The sequence below is a fragment of the Triturus cristatus genome, chromosome 7, assembly GCF_964204655.1.
Source record: "Triturus cristatus chromosome 7, aTriCri1.1, whole genome shotgun sequence".
Taxonomy (NCBI): Eukaryota; Metazoa; Chordata; class Amphibia; order Caudata; family Salamandridae; genus Triturus; species Triturus cristatus.
Genome location: NC_140590.1, coordinates 1,574,240,269 through 1,574,259,426, shown reverse-complemented (window position 1 = coordinate 1,574,259,426; position 19,158 = coordinate 1,574,240,269). Strand labels below are relative to the sequence as shown.

The following is a 19,158-nucleotide window of genomic DNA, read 5'->3' as shown; positions in this document are numbered from 1 at the left end:
CATGTCAATTCAATAGGCATTACCAAGCATCACGACATTTTTCCTCTACAGTGATTTATCAGTAACTCTTTACCCACCTATGGGTCTCAGTCAACGTGGAAAAGGCAGTCACTATCTATCATTTGCAATATCTTTGGCGGCCCTAGAAATAAGAGACCAGGGGATAGATGGACATGTAGGAACTATTAGAGATGCTCAGAAATAGGGGTATTGACCACCGTCCGCCAGGGCAACGTTCGATACAACGAATCAAGACTCCTCCTCAAATGGAACAGGCTCTCAAGGTTGATAGGCTGGGCAACAAAATTGTGACCGTAGATGAACAACAATCTGTCCTGGTGGAGTCTTGAAAGGAAGCAAAAACTTTGTTATGGGCACAAGAAACTGCAACATTGAAGATAAACCTGAAAAAAGACTTTGGATTTTCCTAATGAAATCATTCACTTGTCCATTTCACAAGAACATTTGGTCCCCTCCACCTAAGCCTAGAGGTAGGCAACTGTAGGAAGCTGGCTCTGTATATACTATACCAAAGTAAGGTATAGTGTGCACAGAGTCCAGTGGAACCCCAAAGGTAGGCAGAGGTAAAAGTAGATAGCACCTTACTCTCTATTTGTGGTAGTGTGAGTGAGTAGTAAGGTTTTATTAGAGGGTAGTGCTAAGCATTTATTGTACACACGGGCAAGAAATTATGTGACACACTCAAAGACTGAACTCAGACTAATTTATATGTATAAATATATTATTTATACATATATTATTTAGTTCATTTCCTCAAACCAAGCAAGCCTGGCACAGATAAGTGTAAATGGTACTTATAATGCAGGTTGAACAATACAAGCAAGCTTAATGAAAATGAGTGTGTTACAGGGTTGTAAATACTTTGAATACAGTTGAAATTACTGTTAGATTACTTTTGATTATGTTGCAGATTACTTTATAGATCACTTTTTCTACTCAGTGTGATATGCCTAGATATCACACCGGGACATTTCCTAGAGAAAAGCTAAGTAAATCAGTTTTTGTATATTTGCAGTTTCTTAGAGTTCCATACAAACCATCTCCACGCTTAAAACAATTTTCAAAGAAAAACAGTCAGTGCAATCCTGTGGGAAGAAATGGAGTTATTGGTTTACAGGTAAGTACTTTGTTGTGGGAGTTGGTTTTCTGGGGTTAGAACCAGGTTTCCCCCAGGGTCGAGTATGCGCTCTCAAAGCACCCTCAGCTGCACTAGGGCGGCCGGGTGCAGTGTGCTGAGGCCCAATGTTATCCAGTGATGAATAGGGGCCTCTGGTTGGTGGCTGCTCACGAGCAGGCCACAAGGCAGCCGCGCGTAGGTGGCTGGTATGGCATCGGGTGCCCTGTTGTTTCAGTGGGGATTTTCCGGTTGCAACAAACACGCAGGCTCGGGAAGAAGATCTTCTGGAGGAGACCACCGGTTGGAGAGGTAAGTTGGGATACCTGGGGATGCGGGGACACAGTCGGTTGGGCCACCCAAGGCTGTGGGACTTCGGGTGCAGGGGTGTCTTTAGGTGTCTGGTTTTTCTTCCTCCAGAAAGGGGCTGCAGGCGTTTTTTGGAGATTTGAAGCAGGTCAGATCTCCATATCTCAGGCCTGGTTCACCAGGGAGACCTACTTGTGATGTTGGGCCACTCGGGCCGTGGGCGTCGGTTGCAAAGTGGTGCAGACTCACGGATTTGGCCGGAGCCAAAGTCTGTTGGTGAGCAAATCCGGTGCTCACAGGAGACAAAGTCTTGGTTTGGGAAGGCATGGCAGGTCCTCCGGGTTTGTGGGTGCTGCTGACTGCAGAACGCCGGGATTTCGCTGGAGCAGGTTCGAAGTGGGGACAGGCTGGTAGGGCTGGGGCTAAGTCAGTGAGCGTCCTCCTCTTCTTAGTTCCGCACGGATTCTTTGGTCCTTCTTCTCACTTCTTGTTTGAGGAGGCAAGGTTCGGGGTTGCCCCTAAATACTATATTTATGAGCGTTGCAGGTAGGTACAGGTCGGACCAATGGGTCCTTTCCTTGGGGTGGGTCCACCCCCTATTATTCCTCAATCTGCAAGATGGCGGGGACTGAGAGTTGTGCTTCACCTAGTCTCCCCCACCTGAGGGGTGGGGTTGGCAAAGATGGGCACACCTCTCCCCCTAACTTGGTTTCCCGCCGATTCTCCCACCCAAAGTGGGGGTCAGTTGCTGAGAGCGAATGGCTGGGGTAGCTCACAAAGGCGGCAAGCCTTTGAAGCTTCCCCTTCGTGGACCCGAGGCTTGGTACCTCGTCCCAGGATGTGCATTGTTTCTGGACCCCGAGAGCGGCAGGGGTCCAGAAACATGTTTTGGGGTGGCACCTGGCGAGCAGCAACTCGGCCAAGACACTAGACACAGGTTGTTTTTCAGTGGGCTTTCTAAGATGCCCGCTGATTGCATTTTTCATTAAATCCCACACTGGCATCAGTGTGGGTTTAATGTGCTGAGAAGTTTGATGCCAAACTTCCCAGTTTTCAGTAAAGCCATTATGGTTCAGTGAAGTTCGTACTGATAAACTCCCAGCACCAAATACTCTTTATGGCATTACTACACTTAGAATGTCTAAGAATTGATTTAGACACTGTTGGGGTACAGGGCTCATGTACCTATACCCTCACCACTGGTATGGTGCTCCCAGCTAGAAGGGTGGCTTACCTATGCCAGGGCCGTGGTTTGTAGGCATGGCACACAAGGATGTGTGCCATGTCGACTCTTCACTTTGTTCTGCACCAAAATATGCAGCCTGCAAGGGCAGTGTGTGTGTAAAGATGCAGTGTCTCTAAGGGTGGCACAATAAGTGCTGCAGCCCTTAGAGGCCTTCCCTGGTCATAGTGCCCTTGGTACCTATGGTACTTTTTACAAGGGACTTACGTGTGGCCAGAGAGTTGCCAATTGGATTTTGCAACACTACAGTTTAGGGAAAGAACATAGGCCCTGGGTACCTGGTTTGGAAAAAAGTGGGGGCAACCATGCAAAAAAGGGCACTTTCCTACAGCAACTATTATATTTTGTTTTCAAAATGATTTAATAAAAGAAGAACATCTTGGTTTTAGCCAGAGAGGCCTGCCCCTCAACTGTTTGCTTGTTATAGTACTCTGATGCTCCCTCGTTAGGGTTGCCCTTTTGAAGTCCCCCTACAGAAAGGTATAGAGTTAGGAGTGTTTGTTTTATTTAATAGATGTTTTAATATCTTAGAAAATACAATACTCTCACTTAAGAACCAGTCAGAGGCAGCCACACAAGATGACATTGGCAATAGGGAGAATGCTAATGCTAATTTTGTTCTTAAAACTCATAAATACATTTGAGGTTGTGTCTAACCCTAAAGGTGCGAGCACCTCAGTTTTTTGTGCATCAATCTCTAACTGCTCATTCTAATTACATGTAGATGTTATTTTCTGGATCTGTAATGCATTGAACTATTTTTTATTTTTACTGTCATGTTTCTGAATTTCTAACACCTACCAACTCTTATAGAATGCTTTGACTACTCAACATTTTTAACCTTGGAGTAAAGAGCCTCTAGGGAGTTATTTGATTTTTCAATTAAAGTGCAATAGTGTTTGTGCCCATGGGGGACCAGTACCTAGTAGACATGGACTGCTCTTAAGCCCCAAAATATGCACCAAAACAACCCACTAGGTTAATCCTAGTGAAGGAACCTAATGAACACCAAACGTGGCAAAAGCATTTGTGTTAAACTTGTTTGACAGCTGTTTTTGACTGACAAAGGTGACACAGCTTTTGGATCAGCACATTGTGAGCAAATATTTAAAGACTTTTTTCTGAAATGTGATTGTCCACATTGGAAGGGTGCATACTCACGCTCCTTTCTTATGTTGGGGCAAACACTTCATTACAATGGCTGCAGAAAAGGTGATTGTCGTATATATATTGCCATGTTAATTCCTTCTGTAAAAGTTATGATTTTTACAAAGCATGCTTCTCAAACTTTGAATGTGTTTTTGGAAGTTAATGACAGGTGGGGTTTGAATTTCATTTAAATTGCATTAGAGTATTATTTAAAATGGAGAGAGTGGTTTGCTTGCCCAACCCTCAGATATTGTTCCTATCCGAAGTTTGCTAGAACTCTAGGCTACAAATATTATTTGCATATAAGTGTATGTACAACAGTGTATTGCACACTTTTGAAACTCAACGAAAACTAGGACTGTACACAAACTATGAAAGGTTTTTTATATTTACAAATCTAAAATGAAAAACTGAATTATTAACTGTATTACTGTTCTCACTTTATTTCATGTCACAGCTGAAATGTGGAATATGATTGTTAATAACTGAATTACTTTTTTAAATTCCTTACCACAGATACGCCGTTTAAGGATTGAAATAGAAAAGCTGCAGTGGTTACATCAGCAAGAACTCTCTGAAATGAAACATAACCTTGGTATGAGACTTGTAGCTTTTTAAAATTGATAATTAGATGCCATCAAAAATGTTAAGGGTTTTGCAGATTTTCTTTTTTTTTGCTATTATCTATAAAATGCTGCGCTGGTAGGCAGTGAAGGTCATAATGAGCAGATTTAATGTCTATACAACTGGGCCTGTCAGCTGACTTATATCATATTTCAAGGACATTTAGTCACCTCATACCTTTTGCTCTGTAAGAGGTGGACAGAGTAGTTGGTTTTAAAATAGTTTGTTAACTGTTCCTTCAAAACTGACATAATAGTTGAATTTACTCAGTATACTAAGGTGGTTGTGCAGAATCTGGAATACATTAATGATACCATCACCCACACAGAGTCTAAAAAACAAGAAGGATCAAGACGGGATGGGTAGACTTTCTGCTATCAATTGAGAGAAGACCTCACATACCAAGCAGACATAGGTCAAGGTACTAGTTATTAAAATAAAGGGGTGGTGTGTGCAAGTGACAATCTTAAATTTAAGACTTGTACTAGTTTTTGTACAGGGTAGTGAGAAGTGTGAGTGGACATTGTAAGCCCAGTCTCAAGCCAGGCATATGACTTGATTGGGGTCACATAAAAGCCTGTATTAAATTAAATGACCTTAGCATAGAATTGGAATGTTGCAGGCTCAACAATGAAACTTAATTTGCAAACAATTAAACAGTGCAATAAAATATGACTCATTCAGAAAATTAGCAAACTAAGACAAAACCTCATTGATCATGTTCAAGCAGTGATGTAAGCTAGCCAGAAGCATAGTTTAGTTGTGCATTCGTGGCCTCGAGATTAAATATCATCATACTGAACATTCTTTGTCATATTGTGTAATCTTAATTTGATAGTACAATGTAGTGTTTTGGGAGAACTATATTTATAAATTCTAAACCAATATTTTTATGTAAATACATTAATAAGGCTCCATCAGGCCACACCTGAGCCATGTTTCCTGCTTGCAATCCATGGTCAAAGTATAGTTTTCATTTATTGTAGTTAAAAAGGGTCAGAGTATCTCATTGTACCACAAAAAGACCTAACCCCATTTGGTTCTACCAACAAGAACCGTGAAACACTTTGATTCTTAATTCGTATTGCATTGCCTGTGGATAATGGTATTTTAAGTATTAACTAATCCTTGAATTTAATAGCATTCACCACCACGATTATCTTTATTATGTGAAGCTTCTGGTTCATGTTCGGAAGAAAACTGGCCATGCGTTAACTAGAAACTGTTCAGATTGGAGCAGGTAAAGCCTGATTTGCAGCTCCAAGTTATTACCAGGGACTGAGATTAATTCAAGCGTTCCATCCTTCACTTTTTTGTATACATTTCCAGAATAAGCGAATCTGAACATTTTAGCGAGTACACACTGCCAATTTAGAATGCTATTTTGTCAGGTAGTGTTCTGCGTGTTACATGTATTTTCCATTTTTATATAGTAGTTACATTAATTATTATATATTTTCATTTTTCAGAACATCATTATTAACTTGGTGGAGAGCAGTTTATGAGCTTTCACGCATACAAATGAGAGAGTAAAAATGCACATTTCAGTGATGATTCTTGGTCTTACTGTGGACGTCTAATTCTCAAAGTAACAGTCTTATAAAAAAATGTGTATAAAGTCTTTGGACAGCCCCAAAATTAAATTAAAATCCAGAAATTGAACAGATACAATTTCCATATCAATTTAGTAAAAAAAATTACAGTGTAATGATTAGCATAACACCAAAATGACAAATTGGTAAACCAAGCAATGGAGATCTTTGAAAGTCAGTAGGTCGCAATACATTAGTTTGAGTGTTGAAGCAACATATAGCACTAAGAATATAAATCAGTTTTTACAAACTATCCTTGCTGTCCAAAAATTGTTATCTTGCAGCAGCAAATATCTTTATGTCCAAAGGCTGTGAAAAACAAATGTCAAAGATTTAAAAAGTGTAGCAGCAATTTGTGTCCCTACGACGGCCCCTCAATAGCAGCAGATGCTCCAAATGCTTCCACACTTTCAGGAACTCTTCTGGGGGACTCGGATCACATGTATAAAAAATATTATTATTTCCCTGCTGTCTTCTTGTGGGTCCCAGTCAAATGTCCATTCCTCACGTCAAAGAATGTTGTTTGTGTTCCCAGTGACCGCTGCAGATCCCGAACAGCTTGGGACAGCTTCCAAGATACCAGAGCTCAGATGATAGTGGAAGACAGGTTCAACTACTTGCTTAAGGCATAGTTCCCACATCAGTCCCACACTTGTCTGCTGTGTTGACTTCAGAGATTCACCCCTTGTCCTTGACTTCCTTGTAGACTGCAGCTACACTAGCCTCTGTAAACCACCTGTAGAGCTTGGGTGCATAAGGTGAGGTCAGGCTCCAAGGCCTTAGTCCTCATTCATCAGCAGACATTTTCCTTCTTGTCTGAGATACAGTTAAAACTAGTGGCCGTACCATTAGAAAGGTTATAAATAGCAGCCCTGACCTCTTCTAATACTTGTGCTCGCTGACTTGGTGATGCAAAAATGATAAATATTCACTGAAACCTGATTTCCACACATTATCATTTGTGTGTAATACAGGTTAATCCGTAAAACGGTATGTCTGTACAAATACAGTCGCCCTTTCAATGGAAAATGTGTTGTCTGTAAATGACAGTGCGCTATCACATGATGCTTTAGTTGAATGAAAAAAAATCACCTGCCTCATGTCCATTAATGCTAGGTGGTTTGCTAAATTTTGTCATTCTAACAATTGGCTTGTAGTGCTAAAAGGTTTGGGAAGCACTGATCTGAGGTGTTTTTGGCCCGGCAAGGGTTTGCGGTAGGCACAGCTAAAGGTTTCATGTCAGTCTTTTCGAACTTTGTTTGCCAGACCAAGCTTCCCTCTAAAAGCCACATATGATCAGTTTCTGAAAGGCTTAACACTTTAATTCCCCTGAAACTGTTTTTTTATGCCCCATTTGCACCTTAACTTGGCCCCTATGTTACTCATGTGCACTGTGTTCAAACCCATGCCTAATTGTTCCTTCCGGTGCTTGATTATATTAACACGGTCTTCCTTATTGCAATTACTTCTGTGCACTAGGTCACTGAGCTGTAGACACTGTCAATGCAGCGTCCCTGCCCCACTTTCTTCCCCAATACGTTGGTGCTTCAGACTCGGGCCCCCTTCTACCCAAGGTGCTATTGTTCATTTACACACGGCAATCCATCCGCATGCTGGTGTTTTCCTCTAGGTCACTGAGCTGTAGACACTGTCAATGCAGCGTCCCTGCCCCACTTTCTTCCCCAATACGTTGGTGCTTCGGACGCAGGCCCCCTTCTACCCAAGGTGCTATTGTTCGTTTACACACAGCAATCCATCCGCATGCTGGTGTTTTTCTCTCTACCACATTGCTTGAAAGAGGAGAGGATTTGTCAGCATGATAAAAAGAGAACCATAACCTTCTATATCTATCAACATCAAGGAGCATTGTACTGATCAGCTGAAAATGGAAAAGCGTTCTAGAAGATGACTCTGTTGAGATGGATTGTCCTATGCATAAAATTGTTCTACGCTGTAGCCAAGAAGGATTCCCCTGGAAGCCTAGGGGTTCATTGCACCACAGCAGAGACCACTACAGCAGTATTAGTAAGGGGGTTTCCTGGCTTAACCATCTCTCGAATCTCTACGTGGATATCCATGCACATGTTCAATAGGCACGACTGGCTTAACAGTCAAATTTGCAGAGAGGGTCATTTTAGTCGCTAGGTCCTGCAGAGCTTTTTGGTTTGTGTCCACTCCTCTGTATTTATTCTACTGGTGAGGAATTTGTAGTCAAGTGTCCATTAGAAACCCAAGTTACACGCTGCTAATTATGATTTTTATGGTGGATACTCTATCTGATGCCAGATTTGACAACAACCTCCTCCCTCCCTGTTCTGTGGAGTGGATATCTGCACATTCTGACAAGGTGCCATGTTAGGTTTCACCACACTGTCACCTGCAATTTGTCTGAGTTGATCAATGTCTGAGGGCATGGAAGATGAATGATACAGAAACGGATATCAGCTCGCTGTTGTGGAGCCTAAATATGGGTTTACTCTGTCTCTTCCTGGCGGTGCGATGCTGATGTGGAGTCAAACAGTGCCATCTAAGGCGCATGCTGTGAGGCATAGCAGTGTACCCAGCACAAAGAAACACTGAAACAAAATCTAGCCTTTTTGAAAATTGATACTTGCTCAATATAAAGATTGTAAAGTAAACTTTGATTTTGAAATGGGGTCCCATTTTGACATTTGAAATCTGGCCAGCCTGTATTATAATAATGCTACATAACCTTGATGTCCAGCAAACTTCATGATTAACCCCTTCGATGCGTGTGACGGAGCGGTTCCGTCATGCGCGTCGGTCGCGCTGTGCGGATGACGGAACCGCTTCGTCACGGCCCCGCCCGCGCACGAACCCTTCAGCACAGCGCGGTAATCCGCTCCGCGCTGGAGGGGTTAACATCCCCAGTCTAGTTTGGCTGAGAGGACCAGTCACATTATCAAAGAAGGTGTGCAGTGGGCTTTTAATGTTTATTTACCTGTTGAAGAGGCCTTGTCTTTGAGTAAGGTTACATATTTCTTGCTTTGTCATCACTGTCATGAATGCATGTATTTTCTGTAATAGTTTTAATATGCTACTTGAGGTGAAAGTGATCACTGGCAGAAATGAATTTCCTCATTCCCAAAATAAACTATGATAATTGAGAAAGAAATCTGAAAGAGACACGTTAGTGATAGATTCCTTACCTTCGAATATCCCCAGGCGTCCGACTGGATCCGGAACGTTTTCGTCAGCAGTACCCCTGCGCGTCGGCAGGCGTCGTCGTACGGCTCCGCGTACGTCGCTGGCGTCTTATTCGCCGAGATGACGTCATCGGAGCTACTTGGACACGCCCACGCGCACCGACGTCAGTTCTTTCTTTTTCCACGCAGCAGCGCAGATCCGAGAGAGAGCGGTACCCCTAGTTAAAAAACTTTTAACTTGGTTTCTGCAAACTTGTTTTGTCGAGTACTTGACTCCTGGTGCAGTAGGGATGCCCGGGTTTAAGTCCTGTAGGGCCTGCCACCGAAACATGTCGGTAGCGGACCCGCATGACGTGTGTCTCTTCAGCTTGGGGCACACCCATGACCCGAGGCGTGCCCCGATTGTCGGGCCAGGGGCCGAAAGCTTTGCGGGAGCATTCCTGCAAGTTGTTGGAGGTCCGGCAATTGGTTCCCGTGCCGATCGAGGTCCCGATCCCGTGGGAGGTCGAGGGACCGGTCGCGGGGCCATCAGCATCGCTCGTCGGAATCGGGGACTGGTAAGTCTAGGCGCCATAAAAAGTTGAAGAAGCGACGTCGCTCTTCCTCTACCCCTCACCGGCCGCGGGACGTGGTGGAGAGGGCGGGCGGTCACTTCCCCTGTGGCTCTGTTGGAGCCTCTGTCGTTGCCTGCGGCCTACCCACCCTTTCCGGGACCGCACGCGCCTTCGGACGAGGTGCAGGCCTTCGTGTCAGCCTTACGCCATTTGTTTGCCCCGCCGGGTCCCTCCGGAGCACCTTTGGGCCCTGCGGATTTGTCGGAAGGGTCTGCCTCCGTTCCGCAGCCTTTGGCCTTGGCTACGCCGGCACCATACCATACCCTGCCCTCCCATTCCATTGCTTGAAGGGGAGTTTATCCCATTTCCCAGGGCACCTCGTCCTTACCGGCCTCTTCAACAACCGGTGGACGAAGGGGAGTACTGGGAGGGGTCTGAGGACCCTCTTGCAGCTCAATGCGAGGATGAGCCGGAATAGGAAGGCGATGTGGAGGGTCCAGTAGATCTGGGTTTCTCTCCACACCCTAGTACACTGTCCCCTTTTTCCGTGGCCATGGAGGAGGTTGGTACTTTTTCATTGGTGTTGTGTAGGGGTGCTCAGGGTCTTAACCTCGAGCTCCCTTCTGTACCTATCAGGACCAATCTCCTGACTGAGGTGCTGCAGCCGCAGTCCTCCTCTGCGGAGCCGTTACTGCCCTTCAATGAAGCGCTTACTGATATCCTCTTGAGCACCTGGATCAAACCTAACACAGGAGTTCTTGTAGACAAAGGTGTGGCATGCAGCCATCGCCCGTCTCCGGGCGATCCCAGCTTTCTCACACAACACCCGACGCCTGAGAGTCTGGTTGTTCAGGCTTCTGCCTTGCCGAGTGCGTTCCCTTCTGCTCTTCCGGGCAAGGAATCTAGGAAACTGGAGCAATTTGGGAAAAGATTTTCACTTCTGCCAGCTCCGGGTTGCGGGCGGTGAATACTGCGTGCCTGCTAGGACGCTATTCCAATTCTGTCTGGGACACCGTGGCATAGGTGCTGCCTCAGTGCCCTGTGTAAGCACGGGCGGTTCTCTCCCAGGTCATTACTGAAGGGAGAGATGCTGCAAAATTTACTATCCGTTGTGGGCTTGACACGGCCGATTCTCTCGGTAGGGCACTTTCCACAACAGTGGCGCTCCGTCGTTATGCTTGGCTCCGAACTACTGGCTTCTCTGGGGATGTCCAGAACACCTTGTTGGACATGTCCTTTGATGGCGGACGCCTCTTTGGGGATAAGGCGGATAGCACCCTGGAACGCTTCAAGGACTCTGAGGCTACGGCCCAGTCCTTGGGTCTCGCCACCACGCGTACTCCCTCAGGGTCCGCTTATTGGTCCTTTCGAGGTCAGGGTTGTGGCGCCCAGGCGTGTTCCTTTCAGACCCACAAACCTGCGCAGCCACAGTCTCAGCGCAGCCGCGGACGTGGGACACGCTGTGGTGGGTCCAGAGGACAGTGGGCGGGTCAATCCACCACCTCCCCTGCTGCCGCCTCTAAACCTTCCTAGTCCAGTATTTCAGGCCCACCTGACGCCAGTGGGTGGCAGGATTCGCCATTACCTTCCCCACTGGCGCTCCATAATCTCGGACAGGTGGGTTCTGCAAATAGTCCGATGGGGCTACTCCCTCCCCTTCAAGTCTACCCCTCCAGCCATGCCACCTCAGCACCACCGCATGTCGGGGGATCACTTGTCACTTCTCCAGCAGGAAGTTGCGGCCCTCTTAGCCAAGGGGGCCATCGAGCGCGTTCCGATGCCAGAAGTAGGTTGTGGTTGTTATTCCCACTACTTCGTGGTTCCAAAGAAGGACAAGGGCCTGCGGCCTATCTTAGACCTCCGGAACGTCACCCGCTACCTCCCGAAGGAGAAGTTCAAGATGCTCATGCTTGCTCAGGTCTTGTCTACCCTAGACCCGCAAGACTGGATGGTAGCGTTGGACTTTCAGGATGCTTATTTTCATATCCACATCCTGCTGGCCCACCGGCGTTACCTACGGTTCACGGTAGGCCACGAGCACTTTCAGTTCACCGTGCTCTCTTTCGGCCTTACCAGCACCCCTCGGGTGTTCACGAAAGTGATGGCGGTGGTCGCAGCTCATCTGCGCAGATCAGGGGTTTCAGTCTTCCCCCTATCTCGATGACTGGCTGTTGAAGGCGGGCTCGCCCCAGGCAGTCCTCTCCCACCTCCAGACTATGGCCGACCTCCTGCACTTGTTGGGGTTTTCCATCAACGTGCCGAAGTCGCACCTGATTCCCTCTCAGCAGCTCCTCTTCATCGGAGCGGTTCTGGATACGGCGCAGTTTCGGGTTTATCCTCCCGAACAGCGAGTCTGGAACTTTTGGGCTATGATCTTTCAGCCCTGGTCCTGGGTTTCGGTCAGGAAGACCCTGAGGCTACTGGGCCTCATTGCCTCCTGCATCTTGCTAATCGATCATACCAGATGGCATATGCGGGCTCTGCAGTGGGACCTGAAGTTCAGGTGGACGCAGCATCTGGGGAACCTGTCAGACTACGTCCAGATCTCAGAGGGCACTGCACAGGACTTGCAGTGGTGGCTTATGAACCAGCGTTGGGTCAACGGCAGATCCCTCTCCCTTCCCCAACCGGAGCACACAGTAGTGACGGATGTGTCACTCCTGGGATGGGGCGGCCACATGGGAGAGGCGGAGATCAGAGACCTCTGGTGTCCGGCGGAGTCCAAGCTCCACATCAATCTTTTGGAGCTCAGAGCGATCCTACTTGCACTCCAAGCATTCCTTCTCTCTGTCAAGGGGAGAGTAGTGCAGGTGTTCACAGACAACACCACCGCCATGTGGTGCTGCAACAAACCAGGCAGGGTGGGGTCGTGGACCCTATGTCAGGAGGCTTTACGTCTCTGGACGTGGCTGGAACATCAAGGCATTTCCTTGGTGGTTCAACACCTGGCAGGTACCCTGAACGCCAGGGCGGACGAACTCAGCCACAGGTGCATGTTGGATCACGAATGGCGTCTTAACTCGGGGGTGGTGCAAGGTCTCTTTCAGCAGTGGGGAGAACCTTGGTTAGATCTATTTGCCACCGAAGAGAACGCGCAATATCAGCAGTTCTGCGCATTGGAGTTTCCAAGGCGGCACTCACTAGGCGACGCTTTTCGTCGCGAGTGGAGTTGCGGTCTGTTGTACGCCTTAACGCCTATACCACTTCTGCCCAGAGTGCTGAAGAAGATCAGGCGCGACCGGGCCCAAGTCATTCTTGTGGCACCGGACTGGGCTCGAAGAGTTTGGAATTCCGAGCTACTCAGTATGAGCGTGATTCCCCGATCCGACTGCCTCTTCGGGAGGATCTCCTGTCGCAGCAACAGAGGACGGTCCTCCACCCGAACCTGTCCAGCCTCCACCTCCTTGCGTGGAGATTGAGCGGCGACAGCTGATTCCATTTGACTTGCCTCCCAAAGTCTGGAATGTGATTCTGGCAGCCAGGCGTCCATCCACTAAAACGGCATACGCCTGTCGGTGGAAAAAATATGTGGCATGGTGCACAGTGAAATCTGTTGATCCTCTTGCTACCCCTCTTTCTGAGGTCCTATTCCTTCTTTCTTTGGCCCAGCAGGGCTCTGCTCTGGGCACTGACCTTTCTGCTCTTTCAGCCTTTATTAGGCTGCCTGGTCAGCCCTCTCTTTTCAGGTCCCCAGTTGTCCATAGATTTCTCAAAGGCATTACTCACCTTTTCTCTCCTATTCCTTTTGTGATGCCTCAATGGGACTTGAACCTGGTTCTCAAATACATGATGTGCGCTCCCTGTGAGCCCCTCTCCATAACTGTCCTTTGCAGTTATTAACTTTGAAAACTGTCTTCCTGGTGGCCATCACCTCCACTCGGCGGGTGAGGGAGCTCCAGGCTCTTTCCTGCAAACCTCCTTTCCTGGCGATTCATCCAGACAAGGTTGTGCTTCAACCGCGTCCCTCCTTTCTACCAAAAGTAGTATCTGCCTTTCATCTCGGGCAAACTGTCACTCTGCCCACTTTCTTTCCGCCTCCGCACCCTTCAAGAGAAGAGGAGAGGCTCCACCGTCCGGACCCAAAATGTGCGCTTTCGTTCTATCTCCTGCACACAACAGTTCCGGGTGGATGACCAGCTCTTTGTTGGCTACGTGGGCGCCAAGAAAGGCCGGCCTATGCACAAACGCACTATCTCGCTATTGGTTGTCTTGTGCATTAAAGCCTGTTACTCTCTAGCTAAAAAGAAACCTCCGGTTGGGCTGCGTGCCCATTCTACCAGGGCAACAGCAGCTACTACAGCATTGGGTCGCGGTGTCTCCCTGCAAGACATCTGTCAGGCGGCCACTTGGGCCTCGTTGCATACTTTCACTAAGCACTATTGCCTTGACAGTCCGGTCCGGAGAGACGGCTTCTTTGGCTGTTCAGTTCTCCATGACTTTCTGGTGTAATCTCACTTCGCAGACCCACCACCGGGTTTGGTATTGCTTGGGTATGTAGTCTAAGGTAAGGAATCTATCACTAACGTGTCTCTTTCAGATGCACAAGTTACTTGTGTAACGATATATCTGTAAGAGAAATTAGTTAGTGATAGATTCCTTACCGCCCGCCCTCCCTGTTCTGCGAACTGTTTTCTAGGGTTCAGGTCATCCCTTTTAGGGCCCTAGTTCTATTGCACCAGTAGTCTGTCTCTGGCATGGCTCTGCGCTCCTGGCGCGGAAAAGTTGTGTACAGAACTGACATCAGTGCCTGTGGGCGCATCTCAGTAGCTCCGATGACGTCATCTCGGCGGATCTGGTGTAATTTTGACTGAAAGTGTGCTTGGTTCTTGCCTGCTCGTCCCCAGCGCCATTGTTCCTTCCCTAAACTGTACGCATGTCCCACAATTGGCAAACCCTTTGGGATCCCTTTCAAGTCCCTAGTAAATGGTACCCCTGGTACCTAGGGCATTGGACCTAAAGAGGGTCCCTGAGGGCTGCAGCACAAATTGTGCCACCCTTAGGGGCCCCTACCAAGTTCATACAAACTGTCATTGCTGCCTGCGTGTCTTGGTGTAGAGAAAACTGAAGAGTTGACTTGGCACACATCTCTGGGTGCCATGCTTGCCAGCACTACATGTGGTATAGGTAAGTCACCCTTACGGCAGGCCTTACAGCCCTAAGGCAGGGCGCACTGTACCCATGTGAGGGCATATCTGCGAGAGTGGATACGCCCCGGTGATATCCAAGTTCACCCATAGATATTACCAGTACCAAGGGAAGCCATAACAAGTACATTGGCTGGACACTCTTCATTATGAGTTCCCCAGCTACAGGATGGCTTCACTGTACCCCAAGGTGTTTGGTACCAAACACCTCCTCTTAATAAACCCACACTGATGCCAATGCTGGATTTATTAATAAATGCACACACAGGGCACCTTAGAGGTGTCCCCTTAAAATCTACTGACTACTACTACTACTAGTTTGTTGACTGACTGGTCTCGACCAGCCAGCCACCATAGACAGGTTTCTGACCTCCTGAGGTGAGAGCCTTCGCTCTCGAAGGAAAGGAACAAAGCCTGCTCTGGGCGGAGGTGTTCACACCTCCTCAAAGCAGGATAGACATTCCAGGGCGGGAAGCTTCAAAGGCCCTGCCGCCTTTGTTTTGCGACCCCAGGCTTCTCCAGATAGTGGGAATGCCCACCCTCCTGACCCCACTTTTTGGCAGTAAGACAGGCAGGAAAATGTTAGATTAGGAGGTGTGCCCACATCCAGCCAGCACCACACCTAGGACGGGACAGTTGATGTGGATCCCACTTTTCCTCCATGTTGTATTGGCAGTAATTAGCCTTCTAGTGTCAGGGTTATACCCACTTCCTACAGGAAGGGGTCATGTAGAGGATGGTAGCCCATTTGATACTACCTGTCACTCCCCATTATGCCCCTAAATAGATTATTTAGGTGGCACCTCTGAACCCAAGAACTCCCATTTGACGGATCAAAAAAAGGAGGATGAAGAAGAATCACTGTCTGGTGAGAACTGTAACAGAACTTTGGACATTGGTGCAAAACCCTGCCATCCTCCGCCCTCTCTCAACAATTGGGACAGAGTGACTTGGGTAGCCTGCCAGCAAACACTGAAAGTCTCCCATGGAGTAGAGGAGCTACTCCCCTGCAGCCCGCAGGCACCAACCGGCAGATTCCGGTCTACAGCCTTCTAGCTCCTCAGCCCGACTGATGCCGCAGAGGACCAAGAGAAGATACTCGTGCTCTGGAAGGTTAGATCGGTCTCCCCACCGAGTGTGAAGATACCAGGACCAAACAGCCATGCAGTACCAACCCCTGGGGTACCGGATGCCCTGCACCAAACACTAACAGCTAGAGTTCAGTCTGGATTCTCACTGCATCAGGACCAAGTAGCCATCGAGGGACATCCGCATCACTAAGACCCACTTAGAAAGTGGCCCAGCAGCCTTGATTTCTCCTCTTTCAGCTGTTTGTCCCTGACCGTGAGGTCCCCGCCCAGAGCCCCCCGACCCATGCCTCAAAGAACCAACCATGCCCTCATGATCCAAGACCATTTGCAACCTGAGCCCCTGTTTGGAAGCCCCTGTGCAGCATCTTTTCAGGTGGGCCCCCTTCTCTGTAGCACCAGATACCATCCTCTCCACCACCTTGCTCCCGGTAAAACCAGGGCAGTTCCCAAAGAACTGCTGGTAGTACTTTAAATCTTGGTCCACTACTATTCCAATCCCAGAAGGTGAACCCCTGAAACAGACGGTTCCTACCTTTATGCATCTTTGACTCTTCCTCCCATAGGATTGCATTGTGCGTAAAAGCACACAGGTTTGAACGTTTTACTTTCCTATGAATACTTACATTGAAAACTGCACTGAACTTTGAACGTAGTTCTTGGTTTCAAAATATATATAGAAAGTGTTATTTTTAGGTCTCACCTGGCGTTAGCAGCGCGCATGCGTTACTCTCGCCATGCTAGGGCCTTTTGGAATCAATACGGTTTTCCAAGTCGTGTCTCTGCTCCGCCTGTATTTCCTATTGGTGCGCGTCATTTTGCGTCACCAATTATCCGAAACGGGTTGTTAGGATTGTCCCGGAGGCTTTTTTGTCCCTCCTACTTACCACTGTGTCCACTTTTTTTCACGCCCACCCGGACTGGATCTTTTACTGGCGGCGTGACAGTGTCTTTTAAGTAGCCGCTAAGCACTTTTTTCTTGCATTAGGGCAGTTTTCAGGCCACCAGGAACAATGGGCGTGGGCGCAAGTTCAGGGCAGCGGTAGGAAAAACTGCACGACGTGGGGGGCCGGAGCGGGGACACCGCAGGTCATTGCTGCTGCGTGCGATGTAAACTTAAAGGCACCGGAGTTATTGGAGGGAGGGGGGTTAGGGGTGTCCAGCTCCCATCTACCTTTACTCTAAAACATACCGCCTAGCCTCTTGCAATCCCGCCGTAACCTGCTGGCTTCATGTAAATGCACACTGGGATCGCGCACACCGCGCATGCTGCCGGGGACTTTTCTGTTGTTGTAGCGCAGCGCTATGTGCTGTTTTCTCCCACGGTGCGCCTAGTTCATTCTGATCAAGCAGTATGTAGTGCTATAAATTGGTGACGATTTATTGAACACCCGGTGCTTCCCTCGCTCGCCTGCATGGCCGCCTGTTTCATGTGTACAGCAGGTGCAGCGCTGTGCTTCGGGGCAGGAGGCCGCCCACGTCTTGTTTGCCAATACTGTTTTGTTTACAGAATAGCTCCCTGCGTGGTTCACCACAGACTTTAGGTGTGGGTTGCATGAGAGGGGGGTTGTACGGGGGGAGAAGGGGGGTTGTGCCTTAACCGCCATCGGCCAATGCTCAAACAACTTTTTATCTCGAAGAAACATTGACCCATTCTGGACACACGGCTAGGGTGGCCACCGGGTCGGTTTTATGCCCTTATAAGGGAAATCGCCTAAAGCCGGTGTTTGCCCTTACCAGTACACACTTTAAACATGTAAAAAGAGAACGCTTTAAAATGTTTTCTACAGCTATACACTTTTTTAATGTAGTTGTTTGTTGTATGCAGGGCTGCGTCAGCACAGCCCCTCCACTGAATCACGCTTCTCTTTGATATCAGGGCAGGCCACAGTAATGGCTCTGGAGAGGGGCAGTAGTATAACCCGAGAGCATGCGCTGCTCTCGCCATGTAGTTGTTTGTTGTATGCAGGGGCTGAGTCAGCACAGCCACTCCACTGAATCACGCTTCACTTTGATAACAGGGCAGGCCACAGTAATGGCTCTGGAGAGGGGCAGTAGTGTAACCCGAGAGCAGGCAGGGTCTCCAGCGCACCCTACGCTAATCCCGGCAGGATGGCCGTAACTGGTACCAGCCGGGACGGCGCTTCCTCCCCCCCCCCCCCCCCCCCCCCCCCCATATCGGGAGCACAATACACTGCTTTAAGGGAAGGAACGGGCTCTCTCTCATCGGAAGGAGCGTAAAAAGTGAAAGTAATTGGAGCAAAGCCCCTGAGAACAATCGGGAAAAAGGGCTTGGCTTTTGTGGGGGATTTAAAGGTGTGCTGATGCAGAACAAGTGCAGGGTGTTACTGGCTTATGCTGAAGGAGGAGGTTGGTGAGCAGAGAGCATTATGAGCTTCAAACCTATATTTCTCCACACTAAAAAGCCCAGGCTGGCTGAAAGCATCCCCCATAACATGCATCTAATATTAGCGCTATGCAGTGAACTCAATGAGCTAATGAGTGTTCAATATATACCAGTAAAGTTGAGCTTTGTCGTGAATGCTCCAGTCACCCATGTAAGCCACCTAAAGGTCATCTTTATCACTGGATACTCAACAAACTGCGGGAATTACCTTCCATCGTCTGCAGGTTACACAGAAATCCAACCAATCATATAGTCGCATCCGCGGGACTCGAACAAGCCACCTACAGCGTACACACACATACACACCTCTGTACAGCATGCGCTTAACCCACTCAGCTATCTCACAGGTAGACTTGTGATCCGGAAGTCGCACAGTGATCTCCGCAGCAGGTTTGGGAAAAAATACAGTCTTCGTCCGGTCGTGATCACATGATGTTTTGGTTTCTGTGCCAGTATGGGTTGCAGAAAGTCCCATGATCATGCCAAGTCAGAGAGGCATGTGCCCATCTGTACCCAGGTCAGACTATAACGTAGGCAGTCCTCACGCAACCCCACAGGGCGCGGGGCAGCCAGGCAGGAGGCCCAACAGACAGGCAGCGATAAGGGAGGAGGGACGGCAAACAAGCCAGACTGGAGGGCTTGAAGAAAGGACATAGAGAAAGGAAGTAGGGAAAGCTGGCGGGAACACTACTAGCAACGCAAGTTGGAAAGAATGGACGGAAGAAGGCAGACTGATAAACTAAGCA

At 48.1% G+C, this 19,158-nt stretch overlaps 1 protein-coding gene across 8 annotated transcripts in view; it reads left to right on the top strand.

Annotated features, from left to right (window-relative positions):
• The window catches only part of ZMYND8 (zinc finger MYND-type containing 8), a 420,239-nt gene that overhangs the window by 319,244 nt on the left and 81,837 nt on the right, over positions 1-19,158 (top strand). For all 8 annotated transcript variants that reach the window (XR_014966854.1, XR_014966853.1, XR_014966852.1 and 5 more), the window contains one exon: positions 4,353-4,431. Coding sequence is in view for 5 of the 8 variants with exons in the window: in XM_085619413.1 (XP_085475539.1) it covers positions 4,353-4,431 (79 nt within the window). In the remaining 3 variants the exon portion in view is untranslated. The remainder of the gene's footprint in view (positions 1-4,352; positions 4,432-19,158) is intronic.